At 40.0% G+C, this 19,127-nt stretch overlaps 1 protein-coding gene across 2 annotated transcripts in view; it reads right to left on the minus strand.

The window, feature by feature from the left end:
• B4GALT1 (beta-1,4-galactosyltransferase 1) overlaps positions 1-19,127 on the minus strand; it is a 64,561-nt gene that overhangs the window by 31,999 nt on the left and 13,435 nt on the right. Inside the window, exons 2-3 of one of the 2 annotated variants that reach the window (XM_089488802.1) lie at positions 6,254-6,489; positions 2,033-2,077 (exon numbers count right to left, since the gene is read on the minus strand). In XM_089488802.1, coding sequence (XP_089344928.1) covers positions 2,033-2,077; positions 6,254-6,489 — 281 coding nt within the window. The remainder of the gene's footprint in view (positions 1-2,032; positions 2,078-6,253; positions 6,490-19,127) is intronic. The other variant, XM_089488803.1, reaches the window with a different exon arrangement.

Below are 19,127 nucleotides of genomic sequence, written 5' to 3' on the forward strand. Positions count from 1 at the left end.
TTAAAATGCGAATGCTACAATGCCAATGCTTCAAATGTTTCTCATTCAATTTGGGAAATTGATACTAATTGAACGCTTTTGCTTTTGCTACACACAAGACACACACCAGAGGTTTTTAGATTTGACAGCATATGCGCACCCTTCCCGCTAGTTTAAAAAAAAGGAGGGAAGCCCCCACCTGCTTAGCCAATGGCTGCAAGAAACGTCACCTTTTACAAAAGATGAACTAATTTGATTGACAGCAGAGGACTCTTCCTTTTAAACCGGGTAAAGAGCTGCAATGGCATTCCAGGGTTAAATACTCCGATTAATATATTTCATAGTCGGCACTTGCTTCTGGAGGCATTCAAGAGGAGGGCCCCCGATAGTACCCAGTTTCCTCCAGCGCAAGTGTGCCAGTCTGAATGGGGCCTATGTTTGTAATTTGGCTTGAATAAAAATTAAATATCTCTTTTGATTTCATCAACGATTTCACTCATTCACAGCAATATTTTACACATTGACATCTAACTAGGCTACTCAAATGACAGGATAGATCCATATTTTCCTTCCTTTGGATAATGGGATTATTTGGTTCCAAGTCACGTACTTTCTTGTTCTTAATAAAGCAGTAAATAAAATATAAGCTTGATAAAACAGTATTACATTAATCTAATTCCCTCCTAAATTTCAGGTTTATAGATAACAAATAGCCTTATTTGTTTCTTCCACCCAACCCCATGGAATAAAATTAATTTATCTACATTTAATCTCAAAGAAGCTGTGCCAAGGATAGTGCTGCACAACTACTATTTCAGCTCTATAGTTTAATACATCATAAACAGCAAGGCTTTAAAAAATAGTGTTCTGACATAATTCAAAGACATGCAAGGCAGCTTCCTTATGGAAGTCCTCAAAGCAGAGGCTTCAGACTAATTCCTAGTCAATTCAGAAAGCCAACTAGACATCTGCCACGAGCTGCAGCTGTAGGTTCCTGTCATGTCTGGGCACAGAAAAGCTGTTGGCTTTCCTCGGTCAGCCAGTCCCACACAGAGGTCTCTTTCCCAGCATTACATGTCAAACAGCTGGTGCTTGTTAATTATCTGGCACAGATATTATTCAAGCAGAATAAAAAGCCAAAGACTGGTGTTGCAAGCTACGTGGTTTCAAACCAGACTTGGATGTTGCTCTTTCTCTGAGCTCCTTAGAGGTACTCCTCCCTGCCTTGTTTTGCAGAAGAGAGTTCATGTACTTGTTAATTAAATATCTCAGACATGAACAGATTAGGAGGCATGTTAACAGCAGATACACATTTCCAACATTAATGAGACCACGGAGAATAGCTGCCTTGTTATTTCCATAAATATAGGTTTCCCTCCAAGTTAAAGGGATCTGGAACATCTCAGAGGTTTATCAAACACTGTCCAATGAGCAGAGCAAAGGCTGTAGATGAGTTTGGCTCAAACAGAGTCGTGCACCACTGCTGATGGTAACACACTGTTGTAAAACCTTCTCTAAGGACACACATGTTCATGAAAATTCATGATGAGGCTCATCCCATGTTCTTTCTCCATGCCAAATGAAAACCTATGAACCTTTCCCAAAATGGTGTATAGAACACAGAGGGACTTCCTGACAGACACGTAGGCATTCCTTGACAGACCAGTCATGAAAAAAGGGCAGCAACAATAAAAATGCTGTTTTAGAGATACAAAATCACAAGGAGGTCATCATGCTGGAGAGTAAGTCCATAATATACGAGATGCCCACAGACAAAGCATCACAGCCTGGAATACTGTGTTCAGAAGTAGAAAATACAGATGAACCATGATAAGGTAGCTGGAGAGCAGGTGGCTTAAAATGAGTGAGCCAAGCTGCATACTACAACAAAAAGGCAATGTGCAACCACTCCCACCACCACCACCACCACCACCATCATTTCAGTACAAAGTTCAGTCTAATAAATCCTAGACATCTGAAAGTCAATAGTGAAAATGCAGTGGGTTCAAATGTGAATTTGCATTACTCAGAAAGTTAAAAGGAGAGACGTTACCATTGAAGCAGCAGGATGGTCAGCATTCCTTCCTTCTTTTCCCCCCTATCAGATGCAGAGCACAAAAGGGTGCAGGTGAAGTAAGAATCACTCATACAGAAGCTCTCCTTGCTTCAGTGATTGCTTTGCTATAGGACATGCTTAACAAGAAAAAGATAAGATATCCCCCCTAAAAGGAAGAAAGGAAAACAAAAAGTGGAGGTAGAATAGATGCAGAGGACAGACAGACAAGGGCGGGAAAGGGGGAGAAAAAAAAGAGAAAAGCAATTGTCAAGAGAGCAAAGAAACAAGCTTTCTTAGCAAGCTTTAAAAACTATTTGCATACAATCCTTCCAAGAAAAATACCATCCGGGAATCAGGTAGGGTCACTGCCATTGCTGCTTGTTGAATACCTAGCTGGCCAGGGCAGTAAAGCATGCAGAAGACATCCTTCTGTGAAGGAAGTTAAACAAAGTTGAGTTCTTCATCGACAAATCAGGCCATGAAACCAGATAACTTTTATAATGAAATAAACAACTACACAGTTGTATTCTCTATGCTCACATTTATCATTATCCTCCCTCTTTCTGCTCCAAATTGTGTATGTTCTGTGCTTTCAAGTCATTTCCGACTTATAGTGACCCTAAGGGGAACCAATCATGGTGTTTTCTTGAGAAGCTTCTTCAGTGGGGATTTGCTATTGCCATCCTCTGAGGCTGAGAAATTGTGTCTTGCCCAAGGTTATCAGTGGGTTTCTATGGCTGAATGGGGATTTGAACTGTGGTCTTCAGAGTAGTCCAGCACTAAACCACTACACAAATTATAAGCATTTTCCATTTGGGGCTCCTGAACCGAACACACTAAAGCAAGTTCTCATGTAGTATGAACTTATTTCCAAATCAATCACGTTTCGGATTTGGGTGCCATTATTTCGATAAGGATGTTACACGGATATAAATGAATCCACACAGAGGAAAAGAATCGGAAACTTTTTCAGGAACAGAAAACACAAATTAAGTAGCCATATAACCCACCTATATTTCTGGAGGAAAGATAAAGACATATAAAACGAACAACAGAAACCTAACTCTACAGACCCAACTACTCTTCTAGCCTCTTTGCTATGACAAGATTAGTATCAAGTATTAGCAAAGCCTGCTTAGAGCTATTTTGAATGGCTTCTCAAGATAGAAAAGAGAAACAATACAGGCATAACGTAGAAAGTTATCATTCAATGTTTCCTTTATGGGCCAAAGCAGACCTTGAACAAGTCACCATACTAGATGTATCCACTACTCACTGTCCAAAATTTGAGAAGCCTATGCAGCACTGAACCAATGAGACAGTCCTGCCTATAAATGGGGCAGTGACATCATATTAAAAAAGATGAAAAAAGAACACTCCTGGGATTCCCTGGTGCTGGAATAAACAAGCTCGAAGCAATCCCAAAACTATATTTATTGTCAAGAAAATAGGTCTTATCCCTGAGTCTTGACTAATTAAGCAAAAAGCAAAGTGGGATGCTGCAAACAATACTACATGGGCTATCCTACACTTGCAAGGAGGATTTCCACACATTGGTTTGGGTGCCAGTTAAGGGCTGTTTCAAACCAGGCCCTTGTAATGCTCTAGCATTACAGCAGCAGTACACTACTGGGATTCTAATGGTACCTTTCCCACTTCAGTTTCAGTCCCATGGTAAGTCTCATCCACTTGGGATGCCCACCCAGTATTTCCTTAAAATCTTCCTTGCACATTTCCCTGCTCCTCATCTATATTCTGACTTCTAAACTGTGATTTATGCAAACGGGATCTTTCATACCAAGGGAAAGAAACAGAATGGTATCATAATTAGGAGTCACAAATGTATTTTTTTTTCTTTTACATCAAGAGGAAAACAGAATAGCAGCAATGCCATCCAAAGTCTTCCCCCCCCCCCTTGCCAATCTCTATTCCACAATAAAAGCCTGGTGTTGAAAAATATACAGGATCTTTTTGAAATTAAGAATGAAGCACACCTATAAAAGCTGAATAAGGTGGAAAAAACACATTGCAGCTCAACAGTATAGAAATATTTGACTGAAGTTATAGCCTAAACAAGGTGCTCCAATTAGCTAAAACATAACACTTGTGCACAGAACTGAGAACTACAAGTTCCACCATTAGAAATGGGCATTATTTTGTTTAATACAGTTGGATAATGCAGGTCTGTGCAGCCTACGAAACTGGAAGATGAGAACAAGACCCTTATGGCTCTTTAAAGTTAAGAATGTGCACAGTTCATTCTGCTTTCTACTATCTCACCAGACTCTGGAGGGCATGAACTATAGATATGGTGTTTCTTAGAGCAACCTTGTCTTTATATAGTTGTGGGCACAATAAAACTTTTAAAGAACTTGCATTCATCCTCTACCAAAATGATGGCTGTGCATTTATTACAAATAGTAATGTTGTTTGCTGTTGTGTGTGGCCCTAAGACGGCCCTATCGTGGGGTTTTCTTGGAAAGATTTGTTCAGAGGAGGTTTGCCATTGCTTTCTTCTGAGGCTGAGAGAACGTGACTTGCCCAGGGAGTTTCATGGCTGACCTGGGAATCAAACCCTGACCTCCAAAGTCACAGTCCAATACTCAAACCACTACACCATGGTGGCTCTCACAAAAGATAATACTCCATTACAAATTATAATAAACCAATAATCAATGCAAGAATCTACAATAATAACAAGCCAAATGTCAGGCACCACAGGACTTGAACCAGGAGATTTGCAGACCAGGTACTGGTTCTTTGCACAGCCAAACCCACTAGTCAAAGAAAGTAAGTACAACCAGAACAATTCAACAACCACCTTAAATTATTTTGGCCTGGGCCAGCTATGACACCAGAGGTAAAGCCATCAGATATAAAAACTGGTCTGGATCCAATGTTTAATCTGGGCAACTTGTGGGAGGCCATGAGTTTCTTTCTCATTGTCCCCAAATCACTGGCTTTATGTAAGCATACCCATCCATCTGCCCTTCTGCCTCTGCCATTTTCCTAAGCCATCATGAATGGCGCATTACAAAATATGCTGTCTTTTATCACCACTTCTTTGACACTATAATGCTCCATGATCCTGATGAACCCCAACGCTTCAATAAATCTAGCTATCATAAAAATTAAAACAAGAGTTTAAGAAAATATATTCTGGGAACCAAAGCTATGACACAAAATAAATGCTGTAGATATCGTATACTGTACAAGGGAACATTTGTCAGCTGTTAGCATTATTTGCTAGTACTCAAACACAGTATACTTTTACTACAGCAATTAAACCTTTCCTGGCAGTTCTATAGCCTTGGAGCTCTGTTTATCACATGTAATGCACAGAATTTAAATCTATAGGTCCTATATGGTACACAGAGTTAAACAGGTGAATAGCCCCCATTTGCAAGAAATGATGATGTTCTTTTTCTTCAGAACATGTATGTACAACTGTCTTTTTGGTGTAGGAATACACTGCTCTCCATCTTTTGACATTTAAAGAAGAACTACCATGTCTGATGGCTCAAGATAAAATAGAAAGGAGAAAATGTACTCCCTTACCAAGTGACCACCATATGATGCATAAACAAGAGTTATGGTCATAATATCTGATTAAACATTTTTATACACTCAAGACAATGAACTGACTAATAGGAATGCTTCCACTCATGTGTTTTCTGGAGCATCCCTGCTTTTGGAAACTCTGACAATGCCAAAGAGATCTACAGGGAGGATATTGCTACCGGGACAAGCCCTGGAATTCTCTGCCCGCAAATGTCTTGCCTTGTCAGAAATTCCTGACTTGAAGAATTGTGGGCACTGCTTCAGAGTGGCATTTGGGTTGCTGGGCAGAGCGGGAGGATCAATCTGATTTAGTCTTGAGCTTTTTTATGGACTTTGAACTGTTGTCTGGCTGATTGTTTGATCTGTTGAATTTTTTTTTTACTGTAATTGTTCATTTTTTTTAAAATGGTTAGCCGTTTTCAGGAAAGATATGGGCCAGGAACCTTTTAGAAATAGCATTTTAAAAAATAATACAGCAGCATGTTATTGAATTTGTTAAAACAGCATGCAGAGCAAGGATCTTTACAATAACTGATAAAACCCTCACATTTCACATCCATTCAATACAATGCTGCTTATATATTTTCTGTAATACATGTTTGAAAGAAGGTGACAACATGCACACAAGCAGCTGGAGACTCAGAATCAATTTCTTACCTGGTTAATTACATATATACCATAATCAAGCTGTTGTCTTTGAAGAATCGGATGGAGATAATACAGCCAGTATTTCAAGTGTTCATCCCGATTTCTGAATGGGATAATAACTGCCACTTTCTGAAGTGCTTTGCAGTCCTTGGGGGTGTAGTGGCCTCCATCCCTGACTTCTGGGTTGTCCTTCTCCACATTCTGCAAATTCACAGGTTGAGAAAACTCCACATGCAATGGGCCGACTGAAAGGAAAAACAAAACGAAACAGGAAAATACATTATTAAAGATGATTAACAAATACTCCAAAACTGTTGTACAAAACTGCATTTTCTCAAAGTATTGCTATCATGTTGTTCTTTGGTGGGATATCTATGCAAACAGGTCTCTCCTCCTTTTGCATTTCCAAGTCCAGGAGCTAAAAATTAGCAATACAAAATGGTACTTCTTCTGTAATCCAAGATGTCTCCTCCCTCTGTGAGATCCAACAGAGAACAGCTAATCTCCCCAGACCAGCCTCCATGCTTTTGCATCAGGAAAATGTTGGTGGTGTTTGGGTGTTTTACCAAATACAGTTGGCCCTCCGTTTTTGTGAGGGATCCAGTCTGGACCCCACCTCCCCAAAAACGGAGGCTTGTGCATATTCAAGCCTCATAGGATTGAATGGGGTGCACCCAGTTTATCTAGACTGATAGTCCCTTTTAAATGATTTTATTATCTCACTGATTGGTCCTCCAGATGTTTTGGACTTCAGCTCCCAGAATTCCTGACCAAGCCTGATTGTTGGCCAAGGAATCCCTGTTTTAAATCATATAAGTTTTTCAATGATAATTAATTTAGTTGTGTTTTTTAAAAAACTTTTGTACTACCAGGCTTTTAGTTCTATGTTATTTACCCTTTTTAGAGGAAAGGTGGGGTGGAAATTAAACAAACACAAGGAGTAACTCTCCGAAGTAGGTCTCTTCCATTCCAACTAACTAATCAGATAAGCTTTTCCATGTCAGAATGTGAGTAATGTTGATCCCCTTGTTCTTTTTAGGGATTGATGCACTACAAATTATTAGCACACATAATTATGAGCTGGGATTGTTTGCTTTTATAAGTTTTTAACGGTTGTATATTTTTAACTTAATAGGCTTTTAATGATTTTATGTTGTTAACTTGTTATATTAATTTGATGTTTTTAATTGTGTTTTTAAAACTGCAAACCAGGATTCGATTCCCAGCTTGGCCATGAAACCCACTGGGTGATCTTGGGCAAGTCACATGCTCTTAGACTTTGGGGGAGGCAAGGGCAAATCTCCTCTGTACATAATTTGCCAAGAAAACCCCATGATAGGTTCACCTTAGGGTTGCCATAAGTTGGAAACAACTTCAAGGCTCATAAAAGACACTCCATTTATGATCCTATTTATAATGGCAGTCCTAGCATTCAAAGTGAAAGAACTTAATTCAGTCTGGGGCATAGACAGAGGGCACATAAGGCAGCAATGTGACTGACACTGGGTATAGATATAGTCTTGTCTTGTCTTCTATCATGGAAGGACAACAGAGGCTGTAGATGCAATAATTATAGCAATGACATTAAAAAGTATTATAAAAAGTGATGCAAAAAGTCAGTTTGCCTATTGCACAAACTTCAGTTCAGGAGACAATACACAGACAACTGGGTCATTCAGTGGAATTCACTGTCATTCTTAAACCAGCTTCACAAAGGCTACTTCTATTTTTTTTCCCTTTTTGGTGGGGTTTTGTTTTCTTTTCCAACTTTAGCTACTAACCACATGCAAAACAAAACCTCTTTGGGGTTTAGCTCACCCACTGAAACTGTGCAACTCCAAAACCAGAATTCTGAAGCTCAATGGATTGCATACACTTGAACTGGCAATGTACTTGCCAGGTTTCAGAAGTCTCTTATACGCATGTGTGTGTGTACACACATACATACTCAAATAGCATTAGCAGCTCTGTCTACCTGGAACATAATACATGCAACAAGAGGAACCAGAAAGCAGGGTAATCTGTACTCTGCTAAACACACCACAAAGTATAGCAACCAGATCAAATCTTCATATTTCCCCAAGCTGCTTTAAACTAAAGTTGAACAGAAAACAGTCATGTGAGTTTTCTCTAGGAAGAATCAGGGGCAACATGAAAGGGAAGAATCAGCTCTACACATTCACTATCCTATGCCTCATGTTGCAGGAAATAAAAAAGACAAGAATAGTTTTTTAAAAAAGAAAAATGGCCCCATGTTCCAATGCCCCAGCTGCTCTGCATGCTTCCCCCCCTTTGCTCTAATGCACAAAATATATCTTTAACTGTCTTAAACGTGGCACTCTTATGGAAAATTCCACTCGCATCAATGAGACTTACAAATTACATGATCCTCCCTCTAAAAAGATTTATATTGATCAGTTAGCTTAAATGAAACTGGAACCCAGCCCATTCTGGATGAGAACAGTGGGGTTACATGAGCATGGCGAAGGTTTACAGGAGGCTCAGCCTTCACCCCAGCTTCGCACCAATCTGATATTGGGAGAACACAGATATTGAGCTAAAATCAAATATGTTTATTCTAAGAGAATTTTAATAGAAAAAACACCCATAGTTGACCAATTGACAAACAGCTCTTAACTGTCGGGAAGGTATTCTCAAAGATTCTCTTTTTATTTATTTGAACCAATTTGAATCCATTAGTTCAGGTCCTACCTTCTGGAGCAGCAAAAAAACTTAGCTCCTTCCATCTTCCACATGACAGCCCTTCAGATATTCACCTCTTCATTTTTCCAGATTAAAAGTACCCAACTCCTCCAATTGTTTCTCATAGCACTTGTGTGTCCAGACCACCTTGCTCACTTTCTTCCCAGGCTTTTCACTATCACTCAGTTGTGTCTGTACTGGTTGTTCTTCACTTCTTTATTTTCATTTTAAGTGATTTGTATCCTGCATCTTTAACCACATTAATTTTGCTTGCATGGCTGCTAGGCTTGTTAAGCCTGTACTCAATATCTCTATGCATATAACTAATTTTATTAATTACCAGGCATGCAATGAAAGTGTGATTAACATAGCCACCGCATAAATGGTGTCTGCTATGATAAATGTATTCCCTATTACCATGTATGGATGTGACAGCTGGACAGTAAAGAAAGAAGATTAATAATAATAATAATAATAATAATAATACTTATTTATTAAAAAGAAAATAAATTCATTTGACATGTGGTGCTGGAGAAGAGTACTAAGGCTACTGTGGACCACCAAAAAGACAAACAAGTAGGTCCTTAAACACATAAAGTCTGGAAGCCAAGATGCTCAAACTGAGGCTGTCGTACTTTGGCCACATCATGAAAAGGCAAGACTCACTGGAAAAGACAATAGGAAAGGTAGAAGGATGTAGAAAGAGAGGAAGACTGTCTGCTAGATGGAGGTCATGGGTGTGAATTTACAAGACCTGAGCATAGCAGTGGAGGAAGGGGAGTTTTGGAAATGTCTTATCCACAGGGTCACCATGAGCTGGGATCTGATTTGAAGGAGATTAATAACAACAATGATAAATGTCCACGAGGAACCTCAAAAGCTGGGTGAAAACAATATCCCATTGTGCCCTGGGAAGGGGCACTTCTAGCTGGACAGCCTACAGTTTGTATCCTTCTTAACAGCACCTATTACTCTCCCACAAGCCAAAAACAAAAGGCCCTATTCACACGCTTTTCCATGTGAGACCTATGAAGCAAACCATTTTTTGACAACTAAACTCTGAGAATGCACATTTATGCTCCCATTAAAATCAATAGGATGTTTCCCCAGTATCAGCCCAGTTTTATACACCTTGGTCACAATCCAGCAGAGCAGGAACCTGCAAAGAAACTGGGTGTCCACGCTGCCAGCCATGAAAACTGGACTCTCAGAATACGATCACCTGTCATAGCGAGAGTACCATCTGCCATAATATGAACTGGAAATCCCCATGTCCTGCTCGCTTAGAATGTGACTTCTCAGGGTAAGTAAGAACCAGACAAATGAATGAACCTTCCACATGTTGTGCTAATGATCGAAGTATAATCATTTGTAGAATCAAAAGATTTTGTATCGATTATTTTTCTGAAGCAATTTATCCTTGCTCCCCACAACTACATTTATTTATAAGAAGATGTCACAAAGTGCAACTAAATATATTTTGACCCTATTCAAAACCAAGTAAAATACTTGAGAAAAACAGTATGTAAAGGAGTCTTGTAGCACTTTTAAGACTAACTAAAAGAAAGAAATTGGTAGCATGAGCTTTTGTAGACTTGAGCCTACTTCCTCAGATGCACGGCTCAAGTCTACAAAATCTCCTGCTGCCAACTTCTTTCTTTCAGTAGTCTCAAAAGTGCTACAAGATCCCTTTGCATACTGATTTTCCGAACTAACACAGCTATGTCTCAGAAAAACAAGTTTGACAATGGCCCAAATACAATTGCTAGTCTCAACCAGACCAGACTGAACACATCAATGGGAACATGGTAAGTCAACATTTATTTAAGTTCCAAGGGGCCTATTCTATTTGGAACTAAAACAGTCAGATTTAGGCACATGAGCCTAATACGTGTGCACTGTTGCTACTCACAAATCTGTGCACTAGAGCTTGGAAGAGGTTTTTTCATTTATTTCATTTTTCACTATGACTTGCTACGCTGGGTGAGAGATTCTGAAAGTTGTAGTCGTCCATAAAACAATAAAGATTTCCAAGCCAGATTCAATGGCTGCTGCTCCCTCCTTTCCTTTCCACATGGTAATTTTGTTCCTTGATGCGGAGTGAGGCCCTGGGATGTGAAAAGGCCTCTACTCAACTACTTCTGACTTCTTAGAATCATAGAATCATAGAATCATAGAATCGTAGAGTTGGAAGAGACCACTAGGGCCATCCAGTCCAACCCCCTGCCATGCAGGAAATCCAAATCAAAGCATCCCTGACAGATGGCCATCCAGCCTCTGTTTAAAGACCTCTAAGGAAGGAGACTCTATCACCTTCCGAGGAAGTGCATTCCACTGCCGAACAGCCATTACTGTCAGGAAGTTCCTCCTAATGTTCAGGTGGAATCTCTTTTCCTGTAGCTTGCATCCATTGTTCCGGGTCCTGTTCTCTGGAGCAGCAGAAAACAAGCTTGCTCCCTCCTCAATATGACATCCTTTCAAATATTTAAACAGGGCTATCATATCACCTCTTAACCTTCTCTTCTCCAGGCTAAACATCCCCAGCTCCCTAAGTCGTTCCTCATAGGGCATGGTCTCCAGACCCTTCACCATTTTTGTCGCCCTCCTTTGGACACGCTCCAGTTTCTCAATGTCCTTTTTGAATTGTGGTGCCCAGAACTGGACACAATATTCTAGGTGGGGCCTGACCAAAGCAGAATACAGTGGCACTATTACTTCTCTTGATCTAGACACTATACTTCTATTGATGCAGCCTAAAATAGCATTGGCCTTTTTAGCTGCCACATCACACTGTTCACTCATGTTCAACTTGTGGTCCACTTGGACTCCTAGATCCCTTTCACACGTAGTTTCATTCAGCCAGGTGTCACCCATCCTATATCTGTGCATTTTATTTTTCCGCCCTAAGTGCAATACCTTACATTTCTCTGTGTTGAATTTCATTTTGTTAGCTTTGGCCCAGCTTTCTAGTCTATTCAGGTCATTTTGAATCTTGATCCTGTCCTCTGGGGTATTAGCTATTCCCCCTAATTTGGTGTCATCTGCAAATTTGATAAGTATGCTCCCAATTCTGTCATCCAGGTCATTGATAAAGATGTTGAATAGCACTGGGCCCAGGACAGAGCCCTGTGGGACCCCACTGGTCACTTCTCTCCAGGATGAAAAGGAGCCATTGTTGAGCACCCTTTGGGTTCGGCAGGTCAACCAATTACAGATCCATTTAACAGTTCCTTTGTCTAGCCCACATTTTACAAGCTTGTTTGCAAGAATGTCATGGGAAACCTTGTCATGTTTTGATTCCTGATAGGAAACTACTACTAGATTTCAAAGGACAACTTAGCTCCAAACTAAACATCGCCATTTTTTAAATAAGATTTAAAAATTATGATTACAAGTAAAAGGGGAGGAAGAAAGAAAAAAAAGGAAAGAGGAAATACATAAAATATAAATAAGGGCTAGATTAATGTAAGGTGACTATATTTTGAAAAATACATTTTTTGAAGCTGGCATCTATTAAATAGATTTTCATAAGTAACTAATGCAGTAAAATCTTCTGACCACTGACGGTGAATATTTATCTTTCCAACCTTGCATTCATTTGAGTACAGTAAAAGCACACAGGACCCAACAACCTTGACCCTTAGCTACATTTCACATCATAGGAATGCAATTTAAAACAGCACATGAATTTACAAATGCCAAAGGTTTTGCTAATACACTACTAGTGAAACTCCAAGGGCAAAAATGTAAAATTTTCAGTGCTAATTCCAGCAGCCAGCTGTTTGCTACCTTTGTTTTTATGGTGCACTTTGCAAAAGGAAAAAGCCATAAACTGACACTGAGAGGGGCAGCAAGGAGAGGAAGAGACAGAAAACTAGTTTTATTTAAAAAAACGATCTGCAATTCAAAGCGTGCAATAGTTCCTGGTTTTACAGACCAACAAAGCCAAATTTAACCTGATACAGGAAGAAGCTTGGCTGGAATTTCCTCTATTCTTAGGACAATTTAGGTCACAGAATGAGACAGCCCATAAAGTGTGCCCCAGAACAAAAGCCAGGGCAAAGTTGTGACAAAGGAGGGATGAACAGGTGTTAATGTGGACTAGGTGTGATAGAAAGGGAGGGAAGGAGAAACTAAGCTGTAAAGAACTGGAGCATATTTTATAGATGATGCCAATATATACAGTGATGGTTGTACAAGACCTTCATTTGGAGCCAGGGTTACCCCAACTTAGAGCTGCTGTATGTTTGCAGCAAGTAAAACAAGGGGAAAGAACTTGAGCATGTGCACAGTGTACCAGTCCCATCATCCCCAGTGAGCATGGCCAACACCAACAGTAAGAGCCATGGTAGCCATGTGTAAATATTTGAAGGGATGACATACAGAGAGCCAGTATGGCGTAGTGATTTGAGTGTTGAGCTATAACTCTGGAGACCAGGGTTGATTCTCTCTCTGCTCAGCCATGAAATCCATTGGCAAGCCCCATGCTCTCACCCTCACGGGAAGGCAATGGCAAACTCTCTCTGAAGAAATTGTGCCAAGAAAGCCTCATGATAAGTTCGCCTTTGCATCCATAAATCAGGAACGACTTGAAGGCACACAACATATCGAGAGAGTAGGATCCAGATCAATGGATTCAAGCTACAGGACAAGAAAAAAGATTCCACCTCAATATTAGGAAGAGCTTCCTGATGGCAAGAGCTGTTCAACAGTGGAGCACCCTGCCTTGGAGAGCAATAGGTCTCCTTCTTTGGGAGATTTTTAACAGAGGCTGGATGGCCATCTGTCGGGAGTGCTTTGACTGTGTATTCCTGCATAGCAGAGGGTTGGACTGTATGGCTCTTGTGGTCTCTTCCAACTCTATGTTTCTAGATTCCAAGAGGTTATGTAATTGCAATCTAAAACATCTGGTGTGCACTATCTCCTCTAAAGTCGAAAGCCAGTTATTACAAATTATTAACTTGTCTTTCATTCTTATAGATAGTAGGATGGTATACAAGTATACTTAGAATCCAAACATACAATGAAACAAACAACAAAAACTAAATACAATAAAAATAGAAGTAAACATGTAAAAGACCTACAGCAACAAAAAGGGTTTCAGTTGGCATCAAAATAACTGTCTGGTTTGCTCTGAATCTGTTAATCATGGTTTCCCATTAAGATGACATGGTTATGGTTTAATGGATTGTTTGGTCTCATCATAGAGGGAGAGGCAAAGGGGCCGCAAATGTGGCCAAAACCCCTTCATTCACATTGCAAATGAAGATATGATCAATTCGATAAGTATCCAAAGAAATTATTTGAAGCAATCAGTTACAGCACTGGTGAACAGTTTACAAACTGACTTTTCCTGTAGTCTTTCTTATCCTTCAACTCTTCCTGGATGAAAACCTGAAGGGCTAAATCAGTGTCTGGCTGCAGTAATGACCTGGATGGTGGCCAATAAATGGATGACAACAAATAATGGCGGCTGGATGGTTTATTGCCCATGGGAGTGATTTTCACTCCAATGGGCAATGTTCATTTTGTGCTAGATTCAAATCCCTTGAATGATCAAGTTTGCAGCCCATGGATTCTCTTTGATGTCTCTTTCTCATTACAAGTTTGAGATCACAGGCTGCATTTGGGCAGCTGAGAGTGCTATACTGGCCTAACCACAGTTGACCATGTCCAGTAAGCTCCAGGGCAGACAACTCTCCTCTGCTTGATGTGGTTCTGCCTTTGCCAGAGGATTTAGAAGCTATAGTTAACATGCATGGACTGCAATGTTTTTCTGACTCCTTTGTTCATCACGGACTTCCACATTTAAACTACAGTGGACTCTTGGTATCTGCTGGGGTTTTGTTCTAGGCTCCTCCGCCCTATGGATAACAAAATCAGTGGATGTCCAAGTCCCATTAAATACAATGGTGTACAAAATGGTGTCCCTTATATAAAATGGCAAAACCAAGGTATGCTTTTGGGAATTTATGTTTATTTAGCATTTGCAAGCCATGGATAGTTGAAGCTGACTGTATTGTTTACCATATAGCTTTCCTTGCTATACTTATGAGATTTCATTGCCAATAGGCTTTAGCTGGTCTGTGTTCTTTGGGTTAAGTTGTCCTATAGACATTTTCCAGTGCTTAGTTATAATATGTAATGGTTGGTATTACTCTGCTTTGTATTATTATGAAGTTTATTAGTATTTGTATTATTCTTGATTTTATTACATGATTGGTTACACTCCAATTCCAGTCCACATTTAAAATACTGATTTTGATCTTTTAGACGCATGCGGGCTCAGAAGGACCAGAAAAACAGTACAACTGTCTGTTTCCATTTACTTTCCAAGGGTGCTCCTGCCATCTGAAACAAGAAAAGTGATTGCTGGGGAAGAGCCATTTCAGTGGATGGTTTGAGTGTTGGACTATGACTCTGGAGACCAGGGTTTGATTCCTAGCTCCTCCATGAAATCCACTGGTTGACTTTGGGCAAGCCACATGCTCTCAGACTTAGGGGAAGGCAACCCCCCTCTGAACAAATCTTGCCAAAAAACACCACCACCACCACCATGATAGGGTCACTATAAGTCAGAAATGACTTGAAGGCACACAACACACACACACACACGGCATCTTGCTTATTAAACATGATCCCCAGAGAGACTTGGCTAAGTCCATTACCCTCCAATTTTGATGTCTCCTAAACTTTTGGTGCCCCCTTTTAATATTTCAAAGTTCTATAATGGATTTTTTTTAAATGCTGCTTTGCTGCCTTATGAATTGTTGTTCTACCATTGTTTTAGTTAAACTATACTTTTTCACTCCATTTTATTGTTAAATACCATGATAGTTTTATAAAAAGGCAAAAGCTAAATACCTGTCTAACAACAGCACACTAAAAGATACTTGTACATTAGCTCCAAAATCATGAAAACTAAATACTGGAAATGTGGCATGTATACTTAGGGGACCCTAAAGGTATGTTGGAAGAGTCAATGTGGCATAGTGATTTAAGTGTTGAAATATGACTCCAGAGAGCCAGCTCGGCCATGAAACCCACTGGGTGACCTTGGACAAGTCACACTTTCTCAGCCTCAGGGAAAGGCAATGGCAAACCTCCTCTGAACAAATCTTGCCAAGAAAGCTTCATGGTAGGGTCACCTTAGAGTTATCATAATCATAGCATCATAGAGTTGGAAGAGACCATAAGGGCCATCCAGTCCAACACCAAGCCATGAAGGAACACACAATCAAAGCATCCCCGACAGATGACAGATAAGTCAGAAATTACTTGAAGATACACAACAACAACAACAGTAACAACAACAACGGTACGTGGTGGATGGGGATTACATGCTTTTTTTAATATTGTTGTTGGGAGCTTGTACCTGGAAGAGCAGTTCTTGCAGGCATGTGGCTCAGTGACATTTACATCCTCCCTGATGAAGGAAAGTACTGGACAGGCTGAGCAGGTGTAACAGTGAATTAGTGCGTCAATGAGGCATCAACTGAGTGCGTCATGTGCGGGCAGTGGTCCCACCTACTGCCAGCATCCAACCTGCTGGGAACATGCCCATGGGCAATCCAGCCCACTGGGACAAACTACTGTAGATCCCCATCCCATCTCAGCTGTTGTATAAATTTAATGGCTTGATTACACCATCGCTGCTGATAACACCACTTGACATTTCCACCACCACCCTGCTCTAATCTTCCACAACCTTACACAACTGGCGATACCAGTTTCCCACATGCTTCAGATTGAATAGATGGTAAATCATCTGATAGAAAGACTTCTACAGTTGTGTGCATAGCTGGGGGGAATCTATTGGCCAATGCCTTAGACATGTGGAACAACTTTGTTAAGCCTTAGCTTCAAAGAACTAAATTAGGGGTGGGGACCATGTGACTCTTTAGGTGTTCGATTGCAGTCTCAGCATTATTAAATATCTAATACAATGCAATAAAAACAATGCCATGAAGATAATAGATTCTTCTTTAGACAGGGATTTTTTTTAAAGGAGCTATTTCATTTCAAATGTGGATTAGAGTCAGAGCCTAACGGTTAAGATGTCCTTCAAAACAGCAATGCCGTGTTCTGTATACACTCCAAATTGTAACAGGATTGAATAATATTGAACATCAGGCTCAGGAGAAAAGACACCTTCCTCTACAGGAGGAATAATTCCTTAGTGCCTTCTTTCCTAGTATCCTCTTTGGCAAAAGCAGTCAGAGAAACCAACAGAGCAATATTGCTGCAAAACTGCTCTTACACAATGCAATTAACAGTCTACAAATCAAGATATTTTCAGTTAGCACCAAAATGCAAAAAGCCAAGAAGTATAGAAAAGAGAGGACTGCTGGAGAAAACGCATGTTTATTTAGTCTAGGAGACCTGCTGGCTTTAGCAATGGAGCAAATGGTCAAAGCCCCAAGTGTTCCACAGCTAGGATTTTACCTGCCTTACAAATATGGTTCCATTATCAACCAAATGCCCAAGGCCGCAATTCGAGAAAAACTGGTATGGAAAGACAAGTACACACAACAAGCTTTGCAGGTACACTTTCTACATGGAAGAGTTTGTTTTACAAAACAAATGCAGCTGAACCTTAGAAGTTTAAGGCAAGATCTATTTGATCAGGATGAATTAATTGGGAGATTACCCCCGCCACACACACAGAAACACTGGATTTTAGGACTGTTTTGAAAAGCCTAGAAAATGCATCAAGATTTCCAAAGGTATAAATTCACAATGATTCCGTAACACACCAGCTGTGTTGTTATGGCCCATACCCTCATCCATGGTAAGAAATGTTAGGTGGAATGGTAATTACGGGTTTTATCAACTGCATATATTTCACTGATACATAATTTATTTTACTATCATTTCTATATTGGTATAAATATGTTGCATTTTCAAAATGAATTGTTTTCTAGGTGCAGTCATAATTTTGTGAGAAGCATTTGCTTCTATGAGCTCCAGATTATAGGCTACAATATGTGATCAAACGGCAAAATGGAAAACCTAAAACAGAATGCACCCTAAGGACAAAGGCTGGTTAAAACTACAGGGATAGAATACATGAAAGTTTTAGCAAATCTGCCTCTGATTCCAGCAGCTAAAATATGCTTCTCTCTGTTTTTCATCTCTTTGGGACTGTACTACATAAAATATGACCAAATATTATTCTGGCTCATATTTGGTCATATTTCATGTAGTACAGTCCCAAAGATATATAAAATAGAGAGGAGCATAATTTATCTGCTGGAATATAATTTACGCTGAGAGCCAGCATGGCATAGTGGTTTGAGTGCTAGACTATAACTCTGGAGACCAGGGTTCGATTCTCAGCTTGGCCATGAAACCCACTGGGTGACCTTGGGAAAGTCACACTCTCTCAGGCTCAGCATGGCAATGGCAAACCAACTCTGAACAAATCTTGCCAAGAAAACCATATGATTGTGTTTCCAGATGTTAGAAACGAATTGAAGGCACACAACAGCACCAGCAGCAGCAAATAATTTAGGCTATCAGTGTATATTTCTGAGCACTCATCTTGCACATTTTAAGTACAACATTACTATTTTTGCAGCTGTATAAAAATGAGACTATTTTTTCCTGTTTGTATGTTTAGCATACAACTGAAAGGTTGGAGAAGATGCCATTACTATCCAAAGGGCAATGCTAACCAGATGACTGTGTAACTGGTGGCAGATTCTCTAAGCAGAGCAATTTTGGAAGCATGCCGACCGTGTCAAAGGCCATGTTTAGCCCCACATGTTGCATGATGTGGTGCTCAGCATATGCAGGTTATTCTGGGGTCCCTTCCCTTGACTGTGATAAAAGGATCGTTATGTGCACATAGGGCTCTACATCTTTATGATGCTTGCTAGCAACATAACATTCTGGTACTAACTGTAAAAGTGATAAGACTGAGCCAGGACCAATCTCAGACTTATCATCAAAGATACCTAACAGGAAGAACAGGAACATATAGTTTATGGTGGCTGGAGAAAATGTCTCCCCAATTACTGCCTTCATAATCTGTCACCAAGTAAATTTTTCCCCTGTTGGCTTACTCATCTGCATGTGCACACCACGACTGAACTGCATATAGAACTACTTTACAGCAGTTTCAGAAATGATGTATTAATGCATTCCTGCCTATGAAGATTCTGATTAATAAAAAATA

Source organism: Sceloporus occidentalis, unplaced genomic scaffold, assembly GCF_023333645.1.
Source record: "Sceloporus occidentalis isolate IW3139 unplaced genomic scaffold, rSceOcc1.0.p SCAF_1, whole genome shotgun sequence".
NCBI classification, from domain to species: Eukaryota; Metazoa; Chordata; class Lepidosauria; order Squamata; family Phrynosomatidae; genus Sceloporus; species Sceloporus occidentalis.